This window comes from Puma concolor, chromosome D1, assembly GCF_028749965.1.
Source record: "Puma concolor isolate L17-30 chromosome D1, mPumCon1.1.hap2, whole genome shotgun sequence".
Classification (NCBI taxonomy): Eukaryota; Metazoa; Chordata; class Mammalia; order Carnivora; family Felidae; genus Puma; species Puma concolor.
Window position 1 is genome coordinate 30,600,148 of NC_141676.1, and position 22,922 is coordinate 30,623,069.

At 39.7% G+C, this 22,922-nt stretch overlaps 1 protein-coding gene across 1 annotated transcript in view; it reads left to right on the top strand.

Annotated features, from left to right (window-relative positions):
• The window catches only part of DCDC1 (doublecortin domain containing 1), a 497,922-nt gene extending 480,350 nt beyond the window's left edge, over positions 1-17,572 (top strand). Inside the window, exons 38-40 of the mRNA XM_086677755.1 lie at positions 646-796; positions 3,494-3,603; positions 15,374-17,572. Coding sequence (XP_086533881.1) covers positions 646-796; positions 3,494-3,603; positions 15,374-15,442 — 330 coding nt within the window. The 3' untranslated portion in view covers positions 15,443-17,572. The remainder of the gene's footprint in view (positions 1-645; positions 797-3,493; positions 3,604-15,373) is intronic.
• The last annotated feature ends 5,350 nt before the right edge of the window (positions 17,573-22,922 follow it).

Genomic DNA, 22,922 nt, shown 5'->3' on the forward strand with positions numbered 1-22,922 from the left:
CTTTCTAATACTGTTGACACTCTGCATCTGTACATGTATTTGTATTTGTATGAATATTTCTAGGAAAACTGAGAGAAACTGACTAAGGCCCTTACAGATCGTTTTCAAATTTTTCCAAGTTAAAAAGAAAAAGAAGACTTTCTAATCATAGAATCAAAGAGGTCTTAAACCAAAACTTTGATTTTATAGTTGAAGATACTCTTCATAGAGAGGTTGCCTGACTGGTCTGAGGTCAGAAGAGGCCGAAGGCCCAGGTCTCCTCACTTCTGGGTCAGTGCTTTTGTCTTCTAGTTTCTTGCTTGTTGAAAAAAAAATATTTTCAGCTATTGTGACAAGTTGAGATTCTCAAGCCAGGGCCTTTCATATTTAGGCATTTCTTAAGCAGCAAGAAGCCTTCTTCCACATGGGAAAATAGAGAACCACAAGGAAAAAATCCAGTAAGAGCACAGAAGTTCCTCATTGTGAAAGCACGTCGGAAACATTTTATATGCTATTTTTCCCATATCCTTCTATAACTCTCTAATAACCACAAGTAAAATAAATATTCAAACTGGGAGAATAGTTCTCCTAAAGGAGTTGATTCTTTAAGACTTCATAATGTTGTGACATTTCATATTCTAATATCTCTGTCCCTTTGTATTTCAGCTGCTGGATGACTGTTCCTCTCGTCTCAAAATGGTCCACCCAGCCAGAACACTGCACACCCCAGATGGAGAACCAATTTACTCGTGGGATGACATAGAGAGAGACATGGTCATCTGTGTATCCACAGGACGTGGCTTTATAACCCAAAAGAGTATGGGTGACAGTTTCTTTTCCATCAAGTTTTTGAAGAATTAAACCATCTTGTCTTTTCTTCAAAGAGCTTACTTTCTGAATTTTATATCTCATCATGATGATTTTTAATAATTATCTTCTGGATCCACCCTTTTCTACTCCAGTTATACTTCTGTTCTGGAAATTCACTGTTGACACCATTTGCACTCAAGAATTCAATCAGAGTTCTGTTAGTCTTGAGCCTTATCCAAGGGGCTTATTTGCAGAAATTCTAAATGGCCTCATTTGAAGGTATTCCCTTAGCATGAACCCTGAGGAAAGCAAGGCTCTGTTGACTTCCTACTTTCAAGTTATTTAAAACTTAATGGCTTATTAAATAGCGACTACAGTTTGCAGAACTCTTTTTTTAGCAGTAAGTAAATATATGCTCATTTTATTATTTTATCTATTCTTTGCTAATTTTCTTTTCTAAGTGATACCAATGGAAAAGAATACATATATGTTATTAAACCAATTCTTGTTCTTTATCCTGTTTGCCTGAAGAATTTTTAAAAATTTTTTTCTAATGTTTATTTTTTGAGAGAGAGAGCATGAGTTGGGGAGGGACCACAGAGAGAGAGGGAGACACAGGATCTGAAGCAGGCAGCACAGAGCCCAACGCGAAGCTCAAACTCACGAACCGTGAGATCATGACATGAGCTGAAGTCGGACACTCAACCGACTAAGCCATCCAGGTGTCCCAGCCTGAGGAATTTAAAGCCCCTTTCAGGGGTTAGCTGTACATTAACAAAGACATAATTTTCAGGAATTCTGAAGAACATGATATCACTTTAAAGGAAATCAAAAGATTAGGAAATGAATTACCTGGGATCCCTAAAATAAGTAATACTAGATTATTTCTTTTTAAAGTCACCATAAAATTATTATTATTATATGTAAGGTACACAAACCAAAAACTTTTAAAACAGTTGCAATCATATCTTTACATTTAGCCCAGAACAAAAGTATAGGAATGAAGACTGAAAGGCAAGAAGACAAGGATTTATTGGGATGCCTATCACTGTTCTGAGGTATTCCACAAATATTCCTCCAGCACCACCCAACATCGAGGAAGAGGTTTCAATCGTATTCTTTGTATGCCCCTGTCCCTATCACTCACTATTACCTCTCACCCCAGCTCTTGGAGACCCCACTATGTGGCTACTTAGAAGAATAATTTGGGGTTCTTGTCATTAGTGTTAGCTGATAGCTTTCTGTGTTCGCAAACTGCACAGCCCTGTAAAAGAAATATAAGCCAGGGTTCCTTCCCTGAAAGAGTTTTTGATCTAATTAAGTATATGAACACACTTGAAATATTACAGTACACTTGAATAGTAAACAAACGAGCGCTACAGTAGAAGGTACTTTTCCAGTTTCTTCATTGTTTATGCTCAATCTTTCATACTCTTGGGATTGTCTTCTGTTACCCGGCCCCTATCCTCCTGGCTTCACTGTGTTCATTGCGCCTTTATGAGAAATAAAGCTAGGGCAACCTGGCCAAACAGGTATCCAAAACACAGAGAGAAATGTAGGGCCCCTTCCCAGAAGCAAGCTTGTTACCCGTAAAAGCTGAAGGAAAGAGAGAAAACAGGAAATGCAAATGTTACTTTCCCTACCAGTTTCTCCATGTTAGTTCTCTGGACCTTTGACAAGGCTATGTAGACAAACATTTTTCTTTTTTGCATCATCAATTATGTATATCCACATAGATCACTATGGTGTGAAAGTTGATTCTTTTCCTCTGGACGTAGGTTCCCATACTTCATCTTCATATTTTCACCTTCATGATGAAGAGATTAGTGGTTTTTCCCAATTGTCTAAGTGTCTCAAAGGGTGATGTATTTTCTAGGAAACTTGACTGATAGCAGAGTTTAATTTAAATGTTCTTTAGAAACTTATTTTACTATATATAAGTTGCCATTTATTGTTTTTCCTGAAATAATTAAGTTAGAAATAATCATTAAGTAGAATATATTATTAAATACTCAGAATGCTTTAAAAAAAGAAAGAAATGCTACTAATGTATCTATATCTATATCTATATATCTCTATATAGATAGATATACTTATGAAGGTACACTTAAACAATCATTACACTCAAAATTTTGCTGTGGCCTACTGGCTTAAGTATATGGTAGAAAATAAGGCAGACTGGGAGTTTCAAAAAAGTAAGCACTCTACAATAACTTATTTTATGTACTATAATATAAAAACATTTAGCATGTGAAAGTCATCAAGAATCACACTGGGTTTTTGAAAAATAGATTTGTTTTGGCAAAACAAATCATACACTGTTAGAATGGTTTCTTTCACACAGACCCCCCCGACGAAAGTAAAAGAGTGCTTTATGCCATTTGTCATCAACTTGGAGCACTGTTCTCACTGCTGTGTTTACTGTCTTTTCAGTGGGTTCAATTTCTAGACCACTCCCAGGTTAGCCTTCAATTCAGGCTTTTTACAAAGCCTGGAAGGAAGTCCTCTCCAGAACTGCCATTCTGTAGAAATCCAGAGAATGTTAGCACGTATCTGATGTGATAAGCAAGTCAAGTGTGTAATGAGAGAGTCCAGCGTGGGAGTCAAGGATTTCTGAAGGATTTTTGAGTTTTTCATCATCTTGGACTTTTAATTACTTTCTATAAATACATTGACATGTCTCTCAAAATAATCTTTTTAACAGAATTAAAGCAACTGATGGAGATCAGAGCAAATTATGCCAGAATCCGAAGGCAGCAGGGCCCTCAAGCCACAAACATTGTGGTGTCAAGATCTGAAAAGCTGCAATTTCCGGTACAGCCACACAGTTCATTTCTATCAGAGCCATCATATTTTGTGCTGTATTTTGCTGGGGTAACATATGTGTATACACTCATATGTTCATATGCTTTCTATGACATAACAATTACTTATCCTTTTTAATTTTGTATAGTATCTTTTAAAAAAGTTCCTACCCTCTACATCTTACATAGAATGGCATTTGCTGCCTCAAATGTGTTCTTGGAAAGGCAACAAACCTTGACAAGATAATGCCAATAAAATAACTATCTTAGATGTGTTTTCTCTCAGAAAAAAAAGAGAAACTACTATTATTATTTAAAAATAATTTGGTGGGGGTCAAGTAATATTTTATGTGTCTATATATATTGTGTGTGTATTTATATATATAATTTTGTGGGGTCAAGTATTGTGTGTGTGTGTGTGTGTGTGTGTGTGTGTGTGTAATTTGATAATAAAATAGGTTGTTTGACCATCTAACACTAAATTTGACCCAAACTGACATTTTTCTGGTTCAACCACCTTATTTTCTGTGTTAAAATCCTGCATTTACTGAATAAAAATGAAATGGCTGGTGGCCACTGAACACCACATGAATCAATGTCTCCTTCTCCAGTTTCCCTTCAGTTTGGCCTGTGGTAGCAAGCAGCAGTCTTTATGCGCACAGCTACATGTTGTTCACAAAAATGAAGCTGGCTATTCCAGACTAAGCTCAGTAACCGAAAGCCGTAGACTGTCCTCAGTCCTCAGTCCTCAGAACTTAGAGAAAGGTTGTATGCACTGTTAAAAAGAAAAGTCACATGAGGATTTCTTTTTAAGACATCAAGAGAGATCCTCAGCAATCTTAAGTAGCAATACTACAGGAAGAGAAAAACTTACCTATTAATTTTTTCCTGCAATGAAGAAAGAATCTCTCTCTGTCTCTTTTTTTTTTAATAGCAGTGACAAATCAGAGTTTGGTTTACGGTCCTCGTAGAAAATTTCAAGAGAAATGTTCTTCTCTCTCTTGCTTTGAAAGCCACTCACAGCTCTGTCTGAATATAAATTGCAACCTGGCTAGGTGTGTACAGAAGGGCTCAGCTGGCTCCCTCCTCAATCCACCACTTTAATGTAATGCAGTAGATCATGTCTACTGAAGGGGGCTCTTGGTAATCATTGCAAAAGGCCTAGTATTTACTCCCAGTCTGCAAATCAGTGGGGCTGCATGAATAAATTCCTGCTGCTTCCAACACCACTAAAAGGAGAGCACATTGAGGTGAAATTTCACATGTTACATCCACAGCAATTTGCCCTTTTGCAGACACTGTTGTACGATGTTAGAGATGTGAAGGCATCCCAGAACAGCTTTGTGACACATAGGAAAAAAGATTGCATGTGACCCCCATTTTTCTTTTTCTTTTTTTAACAAGAAAGTCAAAATAAGAAAGGTCAAGGAACATGCTCCAGGTCAGAAAGCGGGACAACAGGATTCTTACCTGCTGGGCTTCTGCTTAGAATGATTGGATCACAATTCCCATAGACACAGAACTTTTCATTTTTTATTTTTTCAAAATTCCTTGAAAACAAAGGCATTTCTCTAGGTGCCAAAGTACCTATCATTTTTCTGCCAAAGAAAAGTTGATTTGCTATGAAAATGGCATGATTTCACCCTGGATCAAATGTGCAAATTCTTGTGAAGTTTTCACTGTTGCATGTGAATACGCCTGAAGCGAAAATTGGCAATATCACACAACGCTCTATCAAGCACCAGGAGACATAAGGCAAAACTCTTTAACTGAACTTTTCTATTACCAGTAAATGGGATTTTAGATGTAATATAACAGTCATCAACACATCACATTTTACCAGCAAGGCAGTGACACTTACTTTGTGGACGACGGCTTGCACAGAGTAGCTTGGCAGTTCATAGCTACTTTGAACGAAGACTGAGAACAGCCCTGCTCTTTCCTTATTATTGACCTTCCTTCTTAGTTGGCCAGAAGGTGGACTGGGGAGCGGTTACTCCACCTCGGCAAGGACTATAGGATAAGACTATTGCAATTCTGTTCGGCCTTCCTGGGCTTTTAATAAACCCAGTAATTTCCTTTGGGGACATGTTTATCAAATTTGAATCAGCTTCGTATATATAAGTCACATTTCAATATTTTCCTATCAACTGGAAACCATTTATTATTAAATACTAAAACAACCATCCTCCAGTCCATGGCCTTCTCCAGAAATTTATTTCCTGCTGGTTCACAAAACACCCTTAAGGTGATCCAGATGTTAATCAACAGTGTACCAGCATTTGTGATTGTCCTCAGGAGGACTTTTCTGGATATTTTTGCCCCATCCCTAGCTTTTGTTGCCTGATGAAGTGTTGGGGTGAAATTGCATGTTTCTCAGCCAGGTGACTAAAAGTAACATGCCTGAAAGTTTGACAAACATTTTGAGATTAACTGGAAGTGTTTTATAAATAAGAAACATCTATCTGGGTACTTATGTCAGTTTTGCAAAACAGGACACGTTAGTAATGATTCAAAATGCAAAGGTCATTTTGTAGAGCAATAACCTGAATTTCCATTTCTCTCTCGATTTTCTTAGTAACTAAATTTTTGTGTGTGTGTGGATTAAGAAAGCAAAGCAAAAAACAACAAAAAGGTAAAGATAAATTTGTTCCCTTTACCAAAGAATCACTTAGAAATTGTAGCTAGTGGCTATTGCTGTGTTTATGAGCTAATCTTTAATAATAGCCCAGGTGTGCTGAGTGTCATTGAGATTTGTGATTCACCGAGGCAGCAGCTTTTTTTTTTTTATTTTTTTCTTTCTGGCATCATTTGGAAGAGAGCAATCAAAACCCACGGATCTGTGTTATTCTAGGTCATCACAAATCAGATGCAAATGTCCTCAGTTAAATGGAATTTGGACCCATTGGTGATCCTCAATTGTTTTTATTAAACCAATGGCTCCAGTTCCCTCTTGCCTCTGAGCACATTTCAACCCCTCCTAAGGCTAGGTGGGCAGAAAGAACAGCCGTTTTCTTTTCAATGCAGTGAACTAAAATTCTGCATAAGTGGCACGGCTTGGGCCGCTTGGCCTTAGCAACTGCAAAGATGGACAAAGACTGCCATTCAGGTTAAGTGCTGATGGGAGCAAATGGCCCAACTGTATAACATGGCTGTGTGGTGGGTGTCTGCTGCCAGCTATAGTATTTTCTAATTCTGTGAGTCTGTAATATAAACTATCAATAGGCTGTCACCCTGTACCATACGTGCAAATAGAAATATATGAGGGGAGAGGAAGTGCTTCTGCCCATGCTGCAGCTGGGTTGGGGGAGGGAGAAAGAAACAAGATGGAAAATTATATTTATATGGCAAGTACAATGGTGATTCTGAATTGGATGTGCAATCACTCATTGTCTGCTGTAGTCCTGTAGATATAAGTTTCAGTCAATCACTGGATCCATTAGGTCCTGGCTTTTCCATCCTAGAAGTTTCGAATGTCACCTGTGTCAGACCAACTGAGATAGCTGGGCAGTCAGACTCTCCATACCACCAGCAGCAGCTGGGTTTAAGAAAAAAAATTCCAAAAGGCATAAATGACCCTGAAGACTGTGCTAGACCGGAAAGGAAGAGAGGAGGGAATCTCCCAGAACTTCTAGGGTTGGTGCCCCCAAAAAGATGAGATTTGATTACATCTCTCTCTCTTCATTTCCACTTCTTTCCATTCTTCCTTCCTTTCTTCTTTCTCGTTGCCTGTTGTTCTTCTCTCCTCAGTCTTCCCTGCTTTTCTCATCTAAGGGCCCTTGAATTCCATCTTTTATTTTAAAACAATCCTTTCTAGAGCAATTTGTGGATCAGCAGGGATGCTTCCTTAGTATGATTCTCAAAGTTTAATGTGCACAAGAATTACCTGGAGAGCTTGATAAAGCCCAGTGTCAGGCTGATCACAGAGGTTCTTATTCTGTATGCCTGAGGTGGGTCAGGAAGTCTGCACTTAATAGGCCCCAGGGATGGAGAGCAGTTGGCTGACCACACCGGGAGAAACTTGGCCAGGACTTCTGTGTCAGCTGGGCATGGCTCAAGCCAAGGACCAGTGTCAAGAACACCAGAGGATGAAGGCAAAGAAGCACTTGCTATGTGAGTGAGGGCTTTAATCTGAATGTCCTCATGTTTTTATCACTACTTCCTTATGAAATAATGGAAATAATCTTGGGTCAAGACTAACCACCCAGAGAGTGTAACCAGGACCCAGACATTAGAGGCAAAACAAGTGAGTCTGAGGTAGTGAAGCTTCCCATGTTAATTAAGCTGCCTTCAGTGCTGATAACATCTTGCTATTTTAAAGGTCGCGGGAATAATGTCAGTGCTATGGTGCACATATCGAGGGGCAGAGTAATTTTGGGGGTGGGGACGAATAGCAAGCCTCTTGAGTTTTCTTCTGCATTTTTGTATGTACAAAGAGAGAGCACTTTAGAACAAGGATGGGATCCTATTTGCCGAAGTGACCTTTTCCCCACTGAAGGAGCTGCTTATTGGTGGGGAGGCCAAACCTCTTTATGTTTGCTCTAAGTCTAGTTAATGCGGAAGGCTGAGCCACCGACATCCCTGGCAGGCTCGTCTAAGAGTGTGAAATTCCACAGGATATTATTTCAGTTCAATAATAAGTGCTCTTAGAAAAACTAATTTTTAAGATAGTTCTCTTGTTCCCTAATTGAAATCCGTATAGGCTGAGAGACAGACATTTTCCTTGAAAGACAGAAAATACAAAGAAAATTAGTTTTTCAAAGAGCAAATTCATATATATATATATATGTGTGTGTGTATATATATATATATATATATGTGTGTGTGTATATATATATATATATATATATATAGCCAGGCACTCTGTTCTGTTCTGGCTGCTAGGCATGCAAAGGTATGGTGCTACTTGGATAGTGCAGAGGCCTAGAATGTTGGATTAATAGGCACTAGGTGAAGTGAGAGGTGTGGGCATGAACCAGATTGTGGACAGCCTTATAGGTCATGTTAAGGAGTTTAAGGAGTTTGGATTTTTCTTTTCTGAGCGCAGTGGGAAGTGATTAAAAGGAAGTTAATATTAAAGATGATTAGACATTGTGTAATAAATTAAGCTTACTTAGGTTACAAATTACAGAGACATACTCAATTTACCTCCAGTGGTGGAGGTTTGTTGGAAGGATTAACAAGGAAGTGAGAGTGCACAGGGAAGCCCGGCACACAATCTTCATGGTGGTCTCTGTTCAAGATGCATGGGCGCACCTGGGTGGCTCAGTCCGTTGAGTGTCCAACTCTTGATTTCAAGTCAGGTCATGATCCCAGGGTTGTGGGATCAAGCTCCACACGGGGCTCCATGCTGAGCATGGAACCAACTTGGAATTTTCTCTCTCTCCCTCCCCTCTTTCCTTCCCCATGTGCACGCTCATGAACACATGCTGTCAAAAAATTAAAATGAAAAAAAAGACGCGTGACCTATCTTTGTCCAAATGGCCACCCAGTAATCTGCCATTCCTGCTCTTGACTTCATTGTTTCTTGGTCTTCTTTCTTCTGCTGTGAATTTTCTACTTCTTTGCAGGCTCTTCTCTACACTGAGATGCTCACTTGCCTGTTCATGGCCTCTGCTGCTTTGAGGCTCCTGTTTCCTGCCTTCTCTTTATATTTCTTTTGGCTCCAGAGCCACTCTACCATCTGAATTACTTTCATTGTGTCTTCTAATGGAAGACTAAATGGCTGGAGGTCAGCCAGTAGCTGCCTTTTACTCATTCCTTTAGATTGGGATGTCAGGGATTACATGATACAAAGCACAGCTTGCCTGTTTAAGCAACAGTGTGGGTTGAATTCCTCAGGAAGCTGTGGACATGGCTGGCATTCAGGGCTCCGTGGCATTTTCAGTATCGACCATAGTTCCGCCATTGTTATGCTCCTTTTCTCTCTTCACCACTGAGGGATGAAATTAGCAATGGAATTATCTAGGCTGTCACTATTTCTCTTTAGTCATTGAGAGGCTTTCCCTTGGGTGCCTCCTCAAAATTGGCCTTTGACAGGGTGATCTTTGCTATACAGGCAACACAAACTTGAGGTTGGAATCTGTGACTTCAGTTACAGTATCAGGATGGATACCAGCTAGACTCACAAGTTACACTTCTGAATACAATCAAGTCTGTTTGAGGAAGTGGATCTTGCCGGGATACCCTGGCACCCAAAACTCAAGGCACTTGGGCATCCAGGCAATTTTTCCAAATCAATTCAGAATGCCAAACCCTTATCAGACCTTGCCTTGCCTCTTGTTTCATGAAATCATTTTGATAGGCTGAATTCCACTGTGGATTTTAATTTTTATTATGATTTCTCTCCCTCTCTCCACTCTGCAAGGCGAACCTGGCTAGCAACTTTCTCAGTGTTGAAATGTGAGTTCTGCTTAGTCGGCTTGACAGGGGTCTGCTGTGTTTGAGTCATAAATCCTTGTTGTGCTCCAGGACACCCATGGAGTAGTATTATCTGCTAGATAATGCCTAGTTCCCATGAAAAAGTTGATATGGGCCAAACTCTATATGGAGCTAAAGCTGTGTATTTAAGAGGCTTTGGAGAGAGGAGCTCTCACCAGCCATGAGGCAGAAGGCAGCAGCTGCACGTAACAGTACTCCAGGACCCTGCACTCCAGATCTTTGCTCAGGAAATGAATGACTCAACAACAAAGGACAATTTTCATTACACCAATTTCCAAGTGTTGTTATGAAGGGAAAAGGGATTCATTTGTGGGATTTTTAAGTCTTTCGAAGTTGCTTACTTACATTATTTTACTTTAGGCCACTGCGTTGCTCACATGGATAATCCTGATGATATTTTTTAATTTTTTTTTCAACATTTATTTATTTTTGGGACAGAGAGAGAAAGAGCATGAACGGGGGAGGGGCAGAGAGAGAGGGAGACACAGAATCGGAAACAGGCTCCAGGCTCTGAGCCATCAGCCCAGAGCCCGATGCGGGGCTCGAACTCAGGGACCTCGAGATCGTGACCTGGCAGAAGTCGGACGCTTAACCGACTGAGCCACCCAGGCGCCCCATGATGATTTTTTAACCAGTCATTGTACAGCCCCAGCCTTCCTCCTCTCCAATTCTTTTTTTTTTTTTTTAAGTTTATTTATTTATTTTGAGAGCAAAAGAGAGAGAGAGAGAAAGAGAGAGAATCCCAAGCAGACTCCACACTGTCAGTGCAGAGCCTGATGTGGGGTTCGAGCTTATGAACCTTGAGATCATAGCCTGAGCTGAAATCAAGAGTTGGATACTTAACTGACTGAGCCACCTAGGCAACCCCCTCCTCTCCAATTCTTTATCCATGTCATAGCCAGAATGATCTTTCGAAAATGAAAATCATATCATGTTACTCTCTTGCTTAAAACCTTAAAATTTCCACCCGCCACCCCCCACCCCACCCTAATCATGAAAGTAAAGAGCACACTCCTCCCCAGGGTACTCATTGCCCTTGGGAATATTATGTCCAACTGGCCCTGCACCCTCTGTTTTCTCACTCTTTGCTCACGGAGATCTGCACCCGACTCCTCCTCAACATTCCTTCAGTTGCCCCCAAATTATGTCTTTCCTCTTCCATACCTTTGTCCATTCTCCTCCTACAGCTTTTTTGGGGAATCATTCTTTATCACTCCCCACACCCATCTCTATTAGAAACTTCCTTCCATGTGCTCCCTCTGCCCCCTTTGTTTATCACTTATTACTGTTGATGTATTTTTTCTCCCACTGGTTTCTAAGCTCCTTGAAAGTAAGCCAGGCTTGTTCACATCTGTGTTCCCAAGCCTGAATATCCCCTGCTATACAGCAGGCATTAAAGAATATTTGTTGAATGAATGTAAGATTTAGAGTAATCGATTGGTTAAAAACCTGCTTTTTAAAAAAAAATCTTAAAGTTTATTTCTTTTTGAGAGAGAGACAGCGTGTGAGTGGGGGAGTGGCAGAGAGAGAGAAGGAGACACAGAATCTGAAGCAGGCTCTAGTCTCTGAACTGTCAGCATGGGGCTCGAACTCCTGAACCATGAGATCATGTCATGAGCCGAAGTTAGACACTTAACCAACTGAGCCATCCAGATGCCCCAAAAACATGATTTTTAATATACACATTGAAGCGGAGTTTGACTTTTTGTAGAACTTTCTTCTCATATGCACTGCTTTGGACTGAGTGCCCCCCACAAAGTTCATGAGTTGAAATCCCGTGCCCCAATATGATGGTATTAGGAGGTAATTAGGAGCAGATGAAGTCATAAGGAGGGAGCCCTCATGAATGGAATTTGTGCCCTTGTAAAAGTCACAGAAGAGTTTCCTTCATCTGCTCTGCTCTCTGTCCTATGAGGATAAAATCAGAAGTCAGTAGTCTACAACCCAGAAGAGGGCTCTCACCAGAATGTGACCATGCTGGCACTCTGATCTCACACATCCTGGCTCCAGACATGTGAGAAATAAATTTCTATTGTTTATAAGCCTATGATACTTAGTTGTAGCAGCCTGAGCCAAGACATGCATTGCCACATCAATCCATAAAATATCACATAAACTTCTTATAAAGCAAATCTTGTACTTGTTGATAAGACAGTATAGCTTGGCTCAATTTCCTTCATCTTAAGACAAACGAAAGCAAGGTTGATCATCATCCCTTCTTTGCCAGCCGTAACTTTCAAAACGCTCCTAAAGTCTGGTGGAGTAGAAAACACTTTTCTGTCATCAGTGCCCAAATGCATCCTTAACTGCTCGGCTGCCTTTGCCACAGGCAGACTGACTTGGAAGAGAAGACCCGTCACCCCCTTTCACAAGTGTGATGATTTGTGGCTGAGAAGGGAGAGCCTGCTCTCTGAACCACATGCCCCCTGGTGCAGGCAGGCTAAGGAAAGATGAATGGCATTATAAGACAGACATCTGAATGTTTCGTATTAAATTAGTCCCATAGAGCGCCTAGAATTCTCATTCCATAAATCACAAAGTAAAGTAAACTCACTCCCAGGTTAGATTGCTGTGACTTTGGCCTGTGGTGTCATAGATAATCTGAGAATAGTTAAACATTTGTCTGAAATAGTAATAATTTCCAGCATATTTACTCAGTGACATAGAAGTGACCCAGACTGATCTCTGTTGCCAGAAACAGCATGTAAATGGGAGTCAGCCAACTTAGGAGATTTCCAAACAAGGGTCACTGCTCCTCACCTCCTCTGCTTGCTCTGAAACAGCCATGGGCTCCCTCAGGGGCTGCTAGGTGCTGGGGCTGAGATGAGCAAACTTCGTTTCCTCCAGAGTAGGTACTAAAAAGCACTGACGGGTCCCCACCCCTTTACTAAATGGCAGTTGCAGCACCATTTTGAAATCTACTTTCACCTTGTTTGGTCTAAGCATGATTGAGCTAGGAAAGACCTTGATTCCACTGAAGACACATTTCTCTTCAATGGCAAAGGTTTACTCTGAGAATATTTTACATAGCCTTGGATCGATTCTGGTCCTTCCATTCCTGGGCTAACACTGTGATTACTGGGAACATAATAGAATGGAAAGAACATTAGACCATTCAATTCCATGCTAACTGGCTGAAGGTCCGTCTGAACTGCTGCTTCCTCTTCTATAAAACGAGGAAAGTAGACTCTTGTATCTCTACAGTTCCACTCAGCTTTTAAAGTCTGATTCTGATTCCATAGTGAGATACAACAAGAGTTATAACAACTAGAATTCTAGCTGACCCAGGAAACCTATCCATCTCCTCCATAAGGCTTGTTACAGGTGTTCACTAGGACCTGCATCCAGATCATCGTCACCCTCAGAAGCCCAATCCAAATTTCACTAGAGCAACAGAGGGAGGCCACGGCACAGCTTAGTGGTGGCCAAGGACTGGAGATGGTTCCTTCTGGGGAAAGATTTTTGGACTTGGTGTCAAAGGTCTGAATTGAGTCTTGCCTCCTGCACGGTTGGACAAGTCTTTTGGTATACAGATCAATAAGATCATAAATGTTGAAGGGGAAGGGTACTGATGCTGGTAGAATGTCTATACATGCCAGGTACCATGTTGGTACACTGTTGTTGTCATCTGTTTAACTCCATACTCATGACCACTCTTGGAAGTAGATATTTTCTCTACTTCCACTTTTGAATTATACAAATGAGGAAGCTGAGCTTATGAGAGAAGAAATACCTTGTCCAAAGCAGGTGGGGGTGGAGTAGGTGATATAGGTGATGGGAATTAAAGAGTGCACTTGTGATGAGCACTGATGATGTATGGAATTGTTGAATCACTATATTGTACACCCAAAACTAATATAACATTGTATGTTAACTATATTTGAATTAAAATTTTAAAATAATGATAATAATAAATAACAAAAAAGCCACCAGACAATAAGTGGCAGAACTGGGATTTGGACCTGGATTTGCCTAACCTCAAAGCCTGTAGAAATTGCAGGTTACTGGCTTTAGTAATTATGAAACTGAGTTCACTGGATGCCTTCATTGAGTAATTCTGTGGTTTAGTCACTGCCTGTTTGGGAGATTTCCTTGATGGCAACTAAGTTAGGCAAAGTAAGCTACACTTGGATGCCTGACCCAAGGTAGGCGGGGCACTGCCATATGCATGGGAGCGGCCCTCACCTACTCTTCAGGACATAGCAAATCATCTCAGGTCTCACCTCTCTACCCCAATGGCTGTATTCACTTATGTATTAGTTGCTAAGGCTGCTGTAGCAAAGTACCACAAGCTGGGTGATTTAAACAACAGAAATTTATTGTCTCACGGTTTTAGAAGCTAAAAGTCCAAGATCAAGTTGGCAGCAGGTTTGGTTCCTTCTCTAGAGTACAAGGGAATGATCTGTTCCATACCTCTGTCCCAGCACCTGGTGGTTTCCAAGCAATCTTAGGTGTTCCTTGAGTAGAATCATCACCCCAATCTCTGCCTTCCTGTTTACATGACATTCTCCCTGTGTGCCTATCCTTGTCCAAATGTCCCCCTTTTATAAAGACACCAGTCTTATTGGGTTAGGGGCCCACCCTACTCCAGTATGACCTCATCTTAACTAATTACATCTGCAAAGACCCTATTTCCAAATAAGAACACATTCTGAGATACTGAGAGCTAGGACTTTGATATATTAATTTTTTTTTGGAGGGGGGGGACACAATTCAACCTATATCAGTCAGAAACAAATGTCCCACCCCTCACCCACACAAGCACTTCCTCTGAGCTCAAGTGCTCTACCATTAAAGACCACAGCATTCTTTCTTGATGGCATGTCTCTCTCCCTTTTATGTCTTTCTTGTTTCTTACTAACACTGAAGTCTGATATTAATGGAAAAACCATTAAAAAAAACTATTATCCTATGAGGTAAAGTGAATGCACTCAACTGTAAAAGGAAGACTTATCGATCAATTTCAGTTACACCTTGCTTGTCTGACACTTTGCAGCTAAGGAATGTGTTTTTATTGCCTGGCCAGATAGTTCAGATTTCCGGTCAGTCTTAGTAAAGACCCCTTTTTATAACATTGATAAAATTTTATCACAGAGCTATGAAAACAAAATTAGATTTCATAACTCACATCAGGCCTTGAAGGGAATGCCTCTATAAATTTTACAAACCTTATCAAGTTTTAATGCACCTATTCTGATAAATATTTTCAAAATAGCAACTTCTACTGAACTTCATATATATGTGTATGTATAAATAAGCTTATGTGTGCATTCATGTATATATATATATATATATATATATATATATATATATTTCTCTCTCTTTTTTCTGTCTTATAGGAAAGAAAACTTCCTTCACCTACCTGTAATCAGAAGACTGACAGAAAGACCAATTATTCAGATTGCTGAAGACTTAAATTTAGGAAAATCCCCTTTTATAAAAGAAATCTGCGTGGTTCATTTAAAAATTTAGTCCTAAAATTTATCTTTTAAAATAACTTGATTTCTCATAGACTGATTTTGAAAAATTACCAACACTGATAAATCAGCTACAAGCTATCTATAAATTAGTAAGAAGACATATAATCAAAGGCAGCATTAGCCATAGAGACTTCATATTCCAGTGAAATCTTGCATATATTGTCTAGTTTTTCCAGTCTGTAGAGTGGCCTGTTGGAAAAAGTTGCATATATATTGAACACATATTTTGTCTCCCCAACTGGACGGCAAGTGCCTGGAGGGCAGGGACCCTTGTTTTTATTGACTTGGGACAGGGCTGTACCCATAAGGGCTCAGTGATAATGCCCAGCAGTCCCACTGCCAGAGCAACATAATGGGCAGTTGAGATTCAGCTCTCTTCCACTCTTGTGCTAGACCACAAACTGAAATTACAACAGGACAGTGGGAACAGAGGATCTGCTTTATAGATTTTCATTTCAGTCAGCTGTTCAGGAGCTACATGCTCAGAGTCAAATTAAATCGAGTTATAGTTGAATAGTCCTTTCTGCTCTTCAGAGACAAGAAACGCTTCTCGAAATTGTGCAAATGAAATATATGTGATTGTGTAAACTAGGCATCTTATATTCTTAAAAAATTATCTTTAATGATTATACATTTTGGTTTAAGATGCCAAGTTTAAAAAAAATCTAAAAATGAAGTGAAATTACTTCTATATGAATTGACAACATTTAAAACCTCAACAGACTTTGTAAAGGAATTCTCAAACTGTTTTGGTTCATATGCTACCTTAGAGAATCTTGAAAAACCATAAACTTACAAAGTGCATATACAAAAAAAAAGCTTTTTTTTTTTTCCATATCATTTCACAGAGTTCACAGACCAACCTGAAGAACATCTGTAAAGAACTTCTGATATAAGGGAAGATATTTCTTTTTTAAAATTTTTTTTAATGTTTATTTATTTTTGAGAGAGAGAGAGAGAGTGAGTAGGGGAGGGACAGGGAAAGGAAGACAGAATCCAAAGCAAGGAGGTGTCAGCATAGAGCTGGATGCAGGGCTTGAACTCACAAACCACGAGATCATGACCTGAGCCGAAGTCGGACGCTTAACTGACTGAGCCACCCAGGTGCCCCAGGGAAGATATTTCTGATTTCCATAATTTATAATGTTTAGGGGACCTAGGATCTATACCTCTCAATGGAAGATTTCAAAACATATGTCAGATGAAACAGATTCTAAGCTTCACTGTGGTAATGTTCTCTTGTTATATTCAAAAACAATAAACCACGAAGATTTTTTATCATCTCTGAGTATGAATTTTGCATCTATGAATCTTAAATGGGAAAAGAGAAGGAAATATAAACTTCAAACAGTGTTGTTAATTTGGGGCATTCCTTGGAGAAAACACTTATTACCTGGAAGAAAAAAAGCTAATTAAGTCGACATTTCTTACAATCTCAAAACCATTTTACTTGCTACTCTTAGAGGCAGAAGGGAATACATGCTGTTTCTCTTTTGTCTGTCAGGAGAATAATAGGGAACGCTGACAGGCCCGGCAGCCAGCAGCCCCAATAGTGGAGACTCCGCAGAGGAGTGGCCTTGGATGTCTGGAGCCTGCCTGGAAATCACTGCTCCCTGGCTGCAGAGAAACAGAGCACCCTGGATTGGAACTTCCAGATGTCTGTACTTTTAATGCACTTGTGCATAAGAGAGTGATGTTTCCAAAGATGCAGATAACTTTCTGATCGTTTTATTCCGAGGCATGTCATGACTATACTTCAGTTGATCACGTCAAAACTGACTGTACTCTGTCAGAAATGATGTTAAAATGCCTTTTAATTCTCTTTGAGGTATTTGTTTAGAAGCCACCTTAATATTGTTGCATTTTTATATGAAAAATCTATTGGATTATGATTTAATGTCTCTGTCCTTGGCTAGAGTTCTCAGATTAGAAAGGGAGTGGATTTAGGAGCCCAAGATGCCTCCAGAGCTGCTCTGTCTGTTCTCTGCTTTGTTCCCAGAGCCCAGCACGGTGCCTGGAACACAGTAGGTGCTCATTAAATCTTTGTTAAATATCAAATGAGAAGCCGTGTTTCAACCCTGGCTGTGCTTCTTACCACCCATGGGACATATCTTTTTTCTCAACTGTGAAATGAGAATACTAATATTTCCTTCAACCCGCCAAAAGTTGTTTTTAGCATCAGATGAGATAAAGCATGGAAAAATCATTTTTCCTAAAGAAAAGAATAATCTTCAAATTAAGCATATGATCTCATGTAGATATAAAAGAAGTTATGTACCATTGTACTATTATAGAGGAAAGAAAGGAGATTACAGACTTAGAATTCAAATTCAAGTATTATTATTTTATAGAATTTTAATGGTGAAATGAAGAAGGCGAGTGTTCAGATGCTAGAAACGAGAGACCAACACACCCTGGGCCCTAATGCATCAAAATTATGAGCTTTCTTTAATTCATGTGCACAACCCAAGATAGCTCAGAGCTGCCTGGTAGCCAGTAGGGGAGACGTTACATGACATTTATGTAAGTTGGGAAGAAGGGACCCTCTGATCCTCAATAGAGAAGGGGGAAGCAGATCCTTCAGTTGAAAGTTGGCAAAATTATTTTAAAGGGGTGCTAATCACATACTTTTATATGATTGTGGTTCACTCGAGAATTTAAGAATCAATGAATACCCCAAATCTAGAGGAAATTTATATCATTTGTTGAGGTAACATATGGAATTTCTGGGATCTGCTAGCACTGTTTTTGGGGCTGCAGCTGTATTGCTGAATGAGAAAGAGTCTTAGCTCTCATGGACTTTACTGGCCTAGTGAAGGCACACAGTCAAAAAAAAAGGGAGACAAAAAAATAGGTAAGATAACAACTAGCGATAGGTGTTACAAAGGAAAGAACCCTGGTTTTATAGGGATAGGAAGTAGCTAGACAAATTGATATTTAAATGCATATAGTTGTCAAAACATATTTGTTATGGGAATGAATAAGTGAATGGTGATATAAAAAATATCACATGCAGAGGATAATAACTGTAATTTGCTACTTTAGGAAGCAATCTTTTAAATAGTTTGGGGAAGAGAGCAGTAGACTTGGAGTTAGTAAACAAGGAATCATCTCAGCTCTACTCATCAAGCTGTGTGATCTTGGGAAATTCACCTAGCCTCTCTGTGTCCTGAATATAAACTAGAAAATATTATCTGATTCAACAGAAGACTCTCAACTTTTAGGTATGCTGGCTTCTGACAGAGGCAAAGTGTAACAAATTTTGAGATGTGTTCTGAAATGTTATTGAATTTATCTGTCAGGGCCTCAGGGAATTTCCGTCACCTCCACCATCACCACCAGGGTTGTCAGGAGGGAAAGTGTTGCCCAGTAGGCAGGAGCACAGGTGCTAGAGGCAATAAATGTTAGGTAGGAAGCTACCTTCTACGTATCAGACACTATGTCGGTTCTTTACATTCATTAACCTGTTTAGTCCTCAACAAGTATTATTAGCTCCATTTTGTAGATCTGGAAACTGAGACGCTAATGTTAGGTAAACCGCCTGGGGTCTTACAGCTAAAAAAGGGCAGAGTGAAGCCTCACACTAAAAGCCAGGACACTAAACCTCTATACTAACCATTGTCCATTCATTCATTCTAGAAGTATTTATTTATTGAGCACCCATTATGTACTAAGTATTTGTTTGATCAATCTCAGTTGGGCATGAAACAGATAACCCTCCTTTGTGTCAAGAGAAAACAAAATACACAGGAAAGAGAGAGAAAAAAGAAGTGAATACAAAGTATATCCTACTATTCCTTTGATTGAACTTAGGAGATGCACATACTTTTTGCTACCACTCTCTGAGCTTCTGGAATCTGTCTGTCTGCTCTCTGTTTGAACTTGGGTAAATATAAAGCTTATATTTTCCTCTGTTCCCTGAGCTTACAGAATCCCAAAGCATTTGGTTTAGATTAAATCCGTTGACCGAAGCATTATAATTTGACTTCAACATAGATGATCCCATCACCCGTCGCCTTATCTAACCTAACTGCTTATTACAGTAACAGAGTACCCTAGTCTGGGGGCAGGGGCAGGGGCAGGCCTGGGGGAGAAGGTCACTCAGGTTTAGCAGCCACATGTACACAGCAGGATGGTATCCTTTTAGAATCAAGAGGGGTGGATTCATAAAACTCAATCAGGAGCATGTGTGCGTTTATACAAGCCCCCCCCCCTTTTTTTTTTGCCTGAATCTAAATTATAGAGATTTTAATAGCTCCAGTAATTAGACAAGTATGCAGTCAACCCCATTATGTTCCTGTGTAATATCACACTCCCTAGGGCCCACCTTCCCTGCTTGCTGGGCTCCCTGCATGGGCCCCCTTCCCCGTTATTTTCTAACATAGGGAAGCAGTTTTCTTTTCAAAGAGCTCACTGTTCACATTGTTTTTGTTCCCTCAATCCGGAGGTTGGATTTGCTTTCTCAGGAGTTTTGCCATTGCATTGCCCAGTTGAGTGGAAAAGGTCTGGTGGGTCATTTGCATTCCCCACAGTGCCTAGTATATGTGCTAGGCTGCACAGTGGATGCCAGGCACTTAGCACGGTGATTGGCGTAGGGTAGACACTTCAAAATCGTTTACAACCGAGTCTGTTTAAAAATCTCTTCATGGTTCAATTGTTGACCTTAAAGAAAGCAGAACAAAATGCCTAGATTCACTATCTTAAATCATGGACTCTTGTAAAAAAAACAAAAACAAAAACAAAAAACTGCCATTCTCGCTTCCTGATTGCCTCTCGTTATTGTCTGTCTTCTGTTTTGTAACTTTCTATTAGCCATAGTAATATTTCACTTCATCAGCATAGATAATCTTCCTGCAGGTGCTGAGGGCTACATCTTGGATTTTTCTTATTGTTATTTCCTCTAGCACTACAAAACAAAAATCTTTTGGTTATTTGAAATTAAGGACAAATGTGCTGTATTACTAAAATAATGCAATTTACCTAATCAGGAGATTGACTTCTTTCATCTATATACACACATTTTCTTAGAGGCTGTCAGGAAGCAGTTTTTATTATCTCTTTTTTTTTCCATGGAGATATTCCCAAAGAAAGGTGTCTGGAATTTCATATCCTGAGATCACCTTTCCTATTCAGTCCTACCCTCCTTTCCCCCAAAAGAAAGAAAAACCTAAATTAACTATTGTTCCTTCACAAGGATCTGAAAGTTGTCCCCTGAAAGCAATTCTAGAAGTCGATGAAGTTGGCCTTCAAACTACCTAGAAAAGGAAAAAAAAAAAAAAAAAAGTAGCATAAAATCGAATGTTTAAGTCACTCTTGAAATTGAATTCCTTGTAATTGGCAAACTGATAGTCTTTTTTCTCTCTAGGGTAGGTATCGGACAGACAGAAACAGTGACGGGGGCAGCGGGAGGAGACTTGAAAGCCAGAGATGTTTTCTTAAGCCTCTGTCTCAAATCTTTTCTACAGAAACAGATAAAAGGATAATGAGCTGAGGTATTTTTAAAGGATTCTCACAATTTACAACTCAAATAAATCTAGTTTTAAAATATGGTGTTTTTAGGCTCTAATGACTGCAAATGTTAAACTAAATATTTTGCTTAAACAAGTAAAGACAGAGCGGGTATATGAGCAAATTAGAATGCACGAAAGCTGCCTCTGCCGTGGCAGCTTCCTCTAGAAGAGAATGGCTAATTCATACACAACATATTCTTGTCACTCCTTCGGGAGGAAAGCGGCCCTGGGAGGAGCCCAACCGTTCAGCATTTTGCTTCTGGTCAGGATTGATTCCAGATGTGGGAGGTAAATGCTAGAAAGGGTTTGGAAAATGGAGTGGAAATGAAAAATCCCGCAGGCCATTTGAGTGTTGATGACAGATGAGGTAGGTATTTTCAGGTAACTAATGAACTTGCTGGGAACTTGGAGAGTGCTCAGTCCAGTAGATATTTAACAGGCAGGAAAGACCCAGCTGAGATATCATGGCTGCCCCACGCACCAAGAGTGGAGGGAAATATGGAGTTCTGATGGTAACTCGTAGACACCAAAAGCTGAGACATGGCTATTCTGTAAATGAGCTGAATTTAAGCCTTTTCCTAAAGCTAGTTCATAATCTGTAAATAGATGGGTTTTCTCAACTTCCCATTATTTGATTTATCACGACTATTTCATTATTTGAAGAAATATTGAACAAGTATACCTATATCCCTAGGTGTAAGTCAGTAAGGCAGAATAGCAGAGTGATTATAAACACAGGTTTGTTTTTTTTTTTTAAGTTTTTTTTTTTACTTGTTTTGAGAGAGAGAAAGAGAATGCAAGCAGGGAGGGGGCAGAGAGAGAGAGACTGAATCCCAATCAGGCTTCATGCTGTCAGTGCACAGTCCATCGTGGGGCTCAAACTCATGAACTGTGAGATCATGACTTGAGCTGATATCAAGAGTCGGATGCTTAACCAACTGAGCCATCCAGGCACTCCATCCAAGGCATTACCTTAAGGTAACCCACCCCTGGGTTTAAATATTGGCTCTGACACTTTTTAATTTGATCTTGGGAAAGTTATTCTAAGCTTCAGTTTCCTTATTGTTAAAATAAGTATGATATTATTACTTATTTTTAAAGCATTGTTGTAAGAATTAAATGAGGTAATGTATATTACCTAATACTCAATTAATGCTCAACAACTGTAAACCAACATAATGATTATTGTTATTCTAGGAATGGTGTTTGGACCAGCAGGTGATGCATAAACCCAGCATGGAAAGACTGTAATCTCTAGCAATGGAGATTTTGACTCACAAGCATTTCATATCATTAATAGATGTTTGCGATTTTAAACTTTAATACTGGTATTTCAGTTCGAATTCTTGGGTGCACGTAACACAAATTTACAATTGATTTAAGCAACCAGGAGATCACTAGAAAGGTAACAAGAGGATCATAGGATTGAAGGAGTGCCAGAGGACAAGCCTTGGAAATAGAATATCCAAGAAACAGAAGGCCAAAAGCAGAGTGGAGATCAACCCCTGGATCAACCCCCTGGATGGACCCAGGGCAGCCAGGCCATTGAATGACTTCCTGTCATTCTCTTTGGTCTCAAGTCACGAGCCCCGAATTCCAGGTCTGAAGAGAAGAGACCATGCCTATTTGGTGAATCTCAGTTTACATGCCCAGTCTCTGGCTGTACGAGAGTCAGTGAGAGGAATCTATAGAAGATTAGCCCCTAAAATTACACTCCTACCCTAACCAGACACGAGGGCAATTTGGATGTTATAAAAGAAGGAAAATGTATGCTGGTAGCCAAAACCCATTAATGTCCATCCTTAATGTACTATAATGCATTCCACAGGATTTTCACTTTGTTTTAAGCCACATGCTCTTACATATAATGATATAACAATCATGTTGTTTCAGGCACA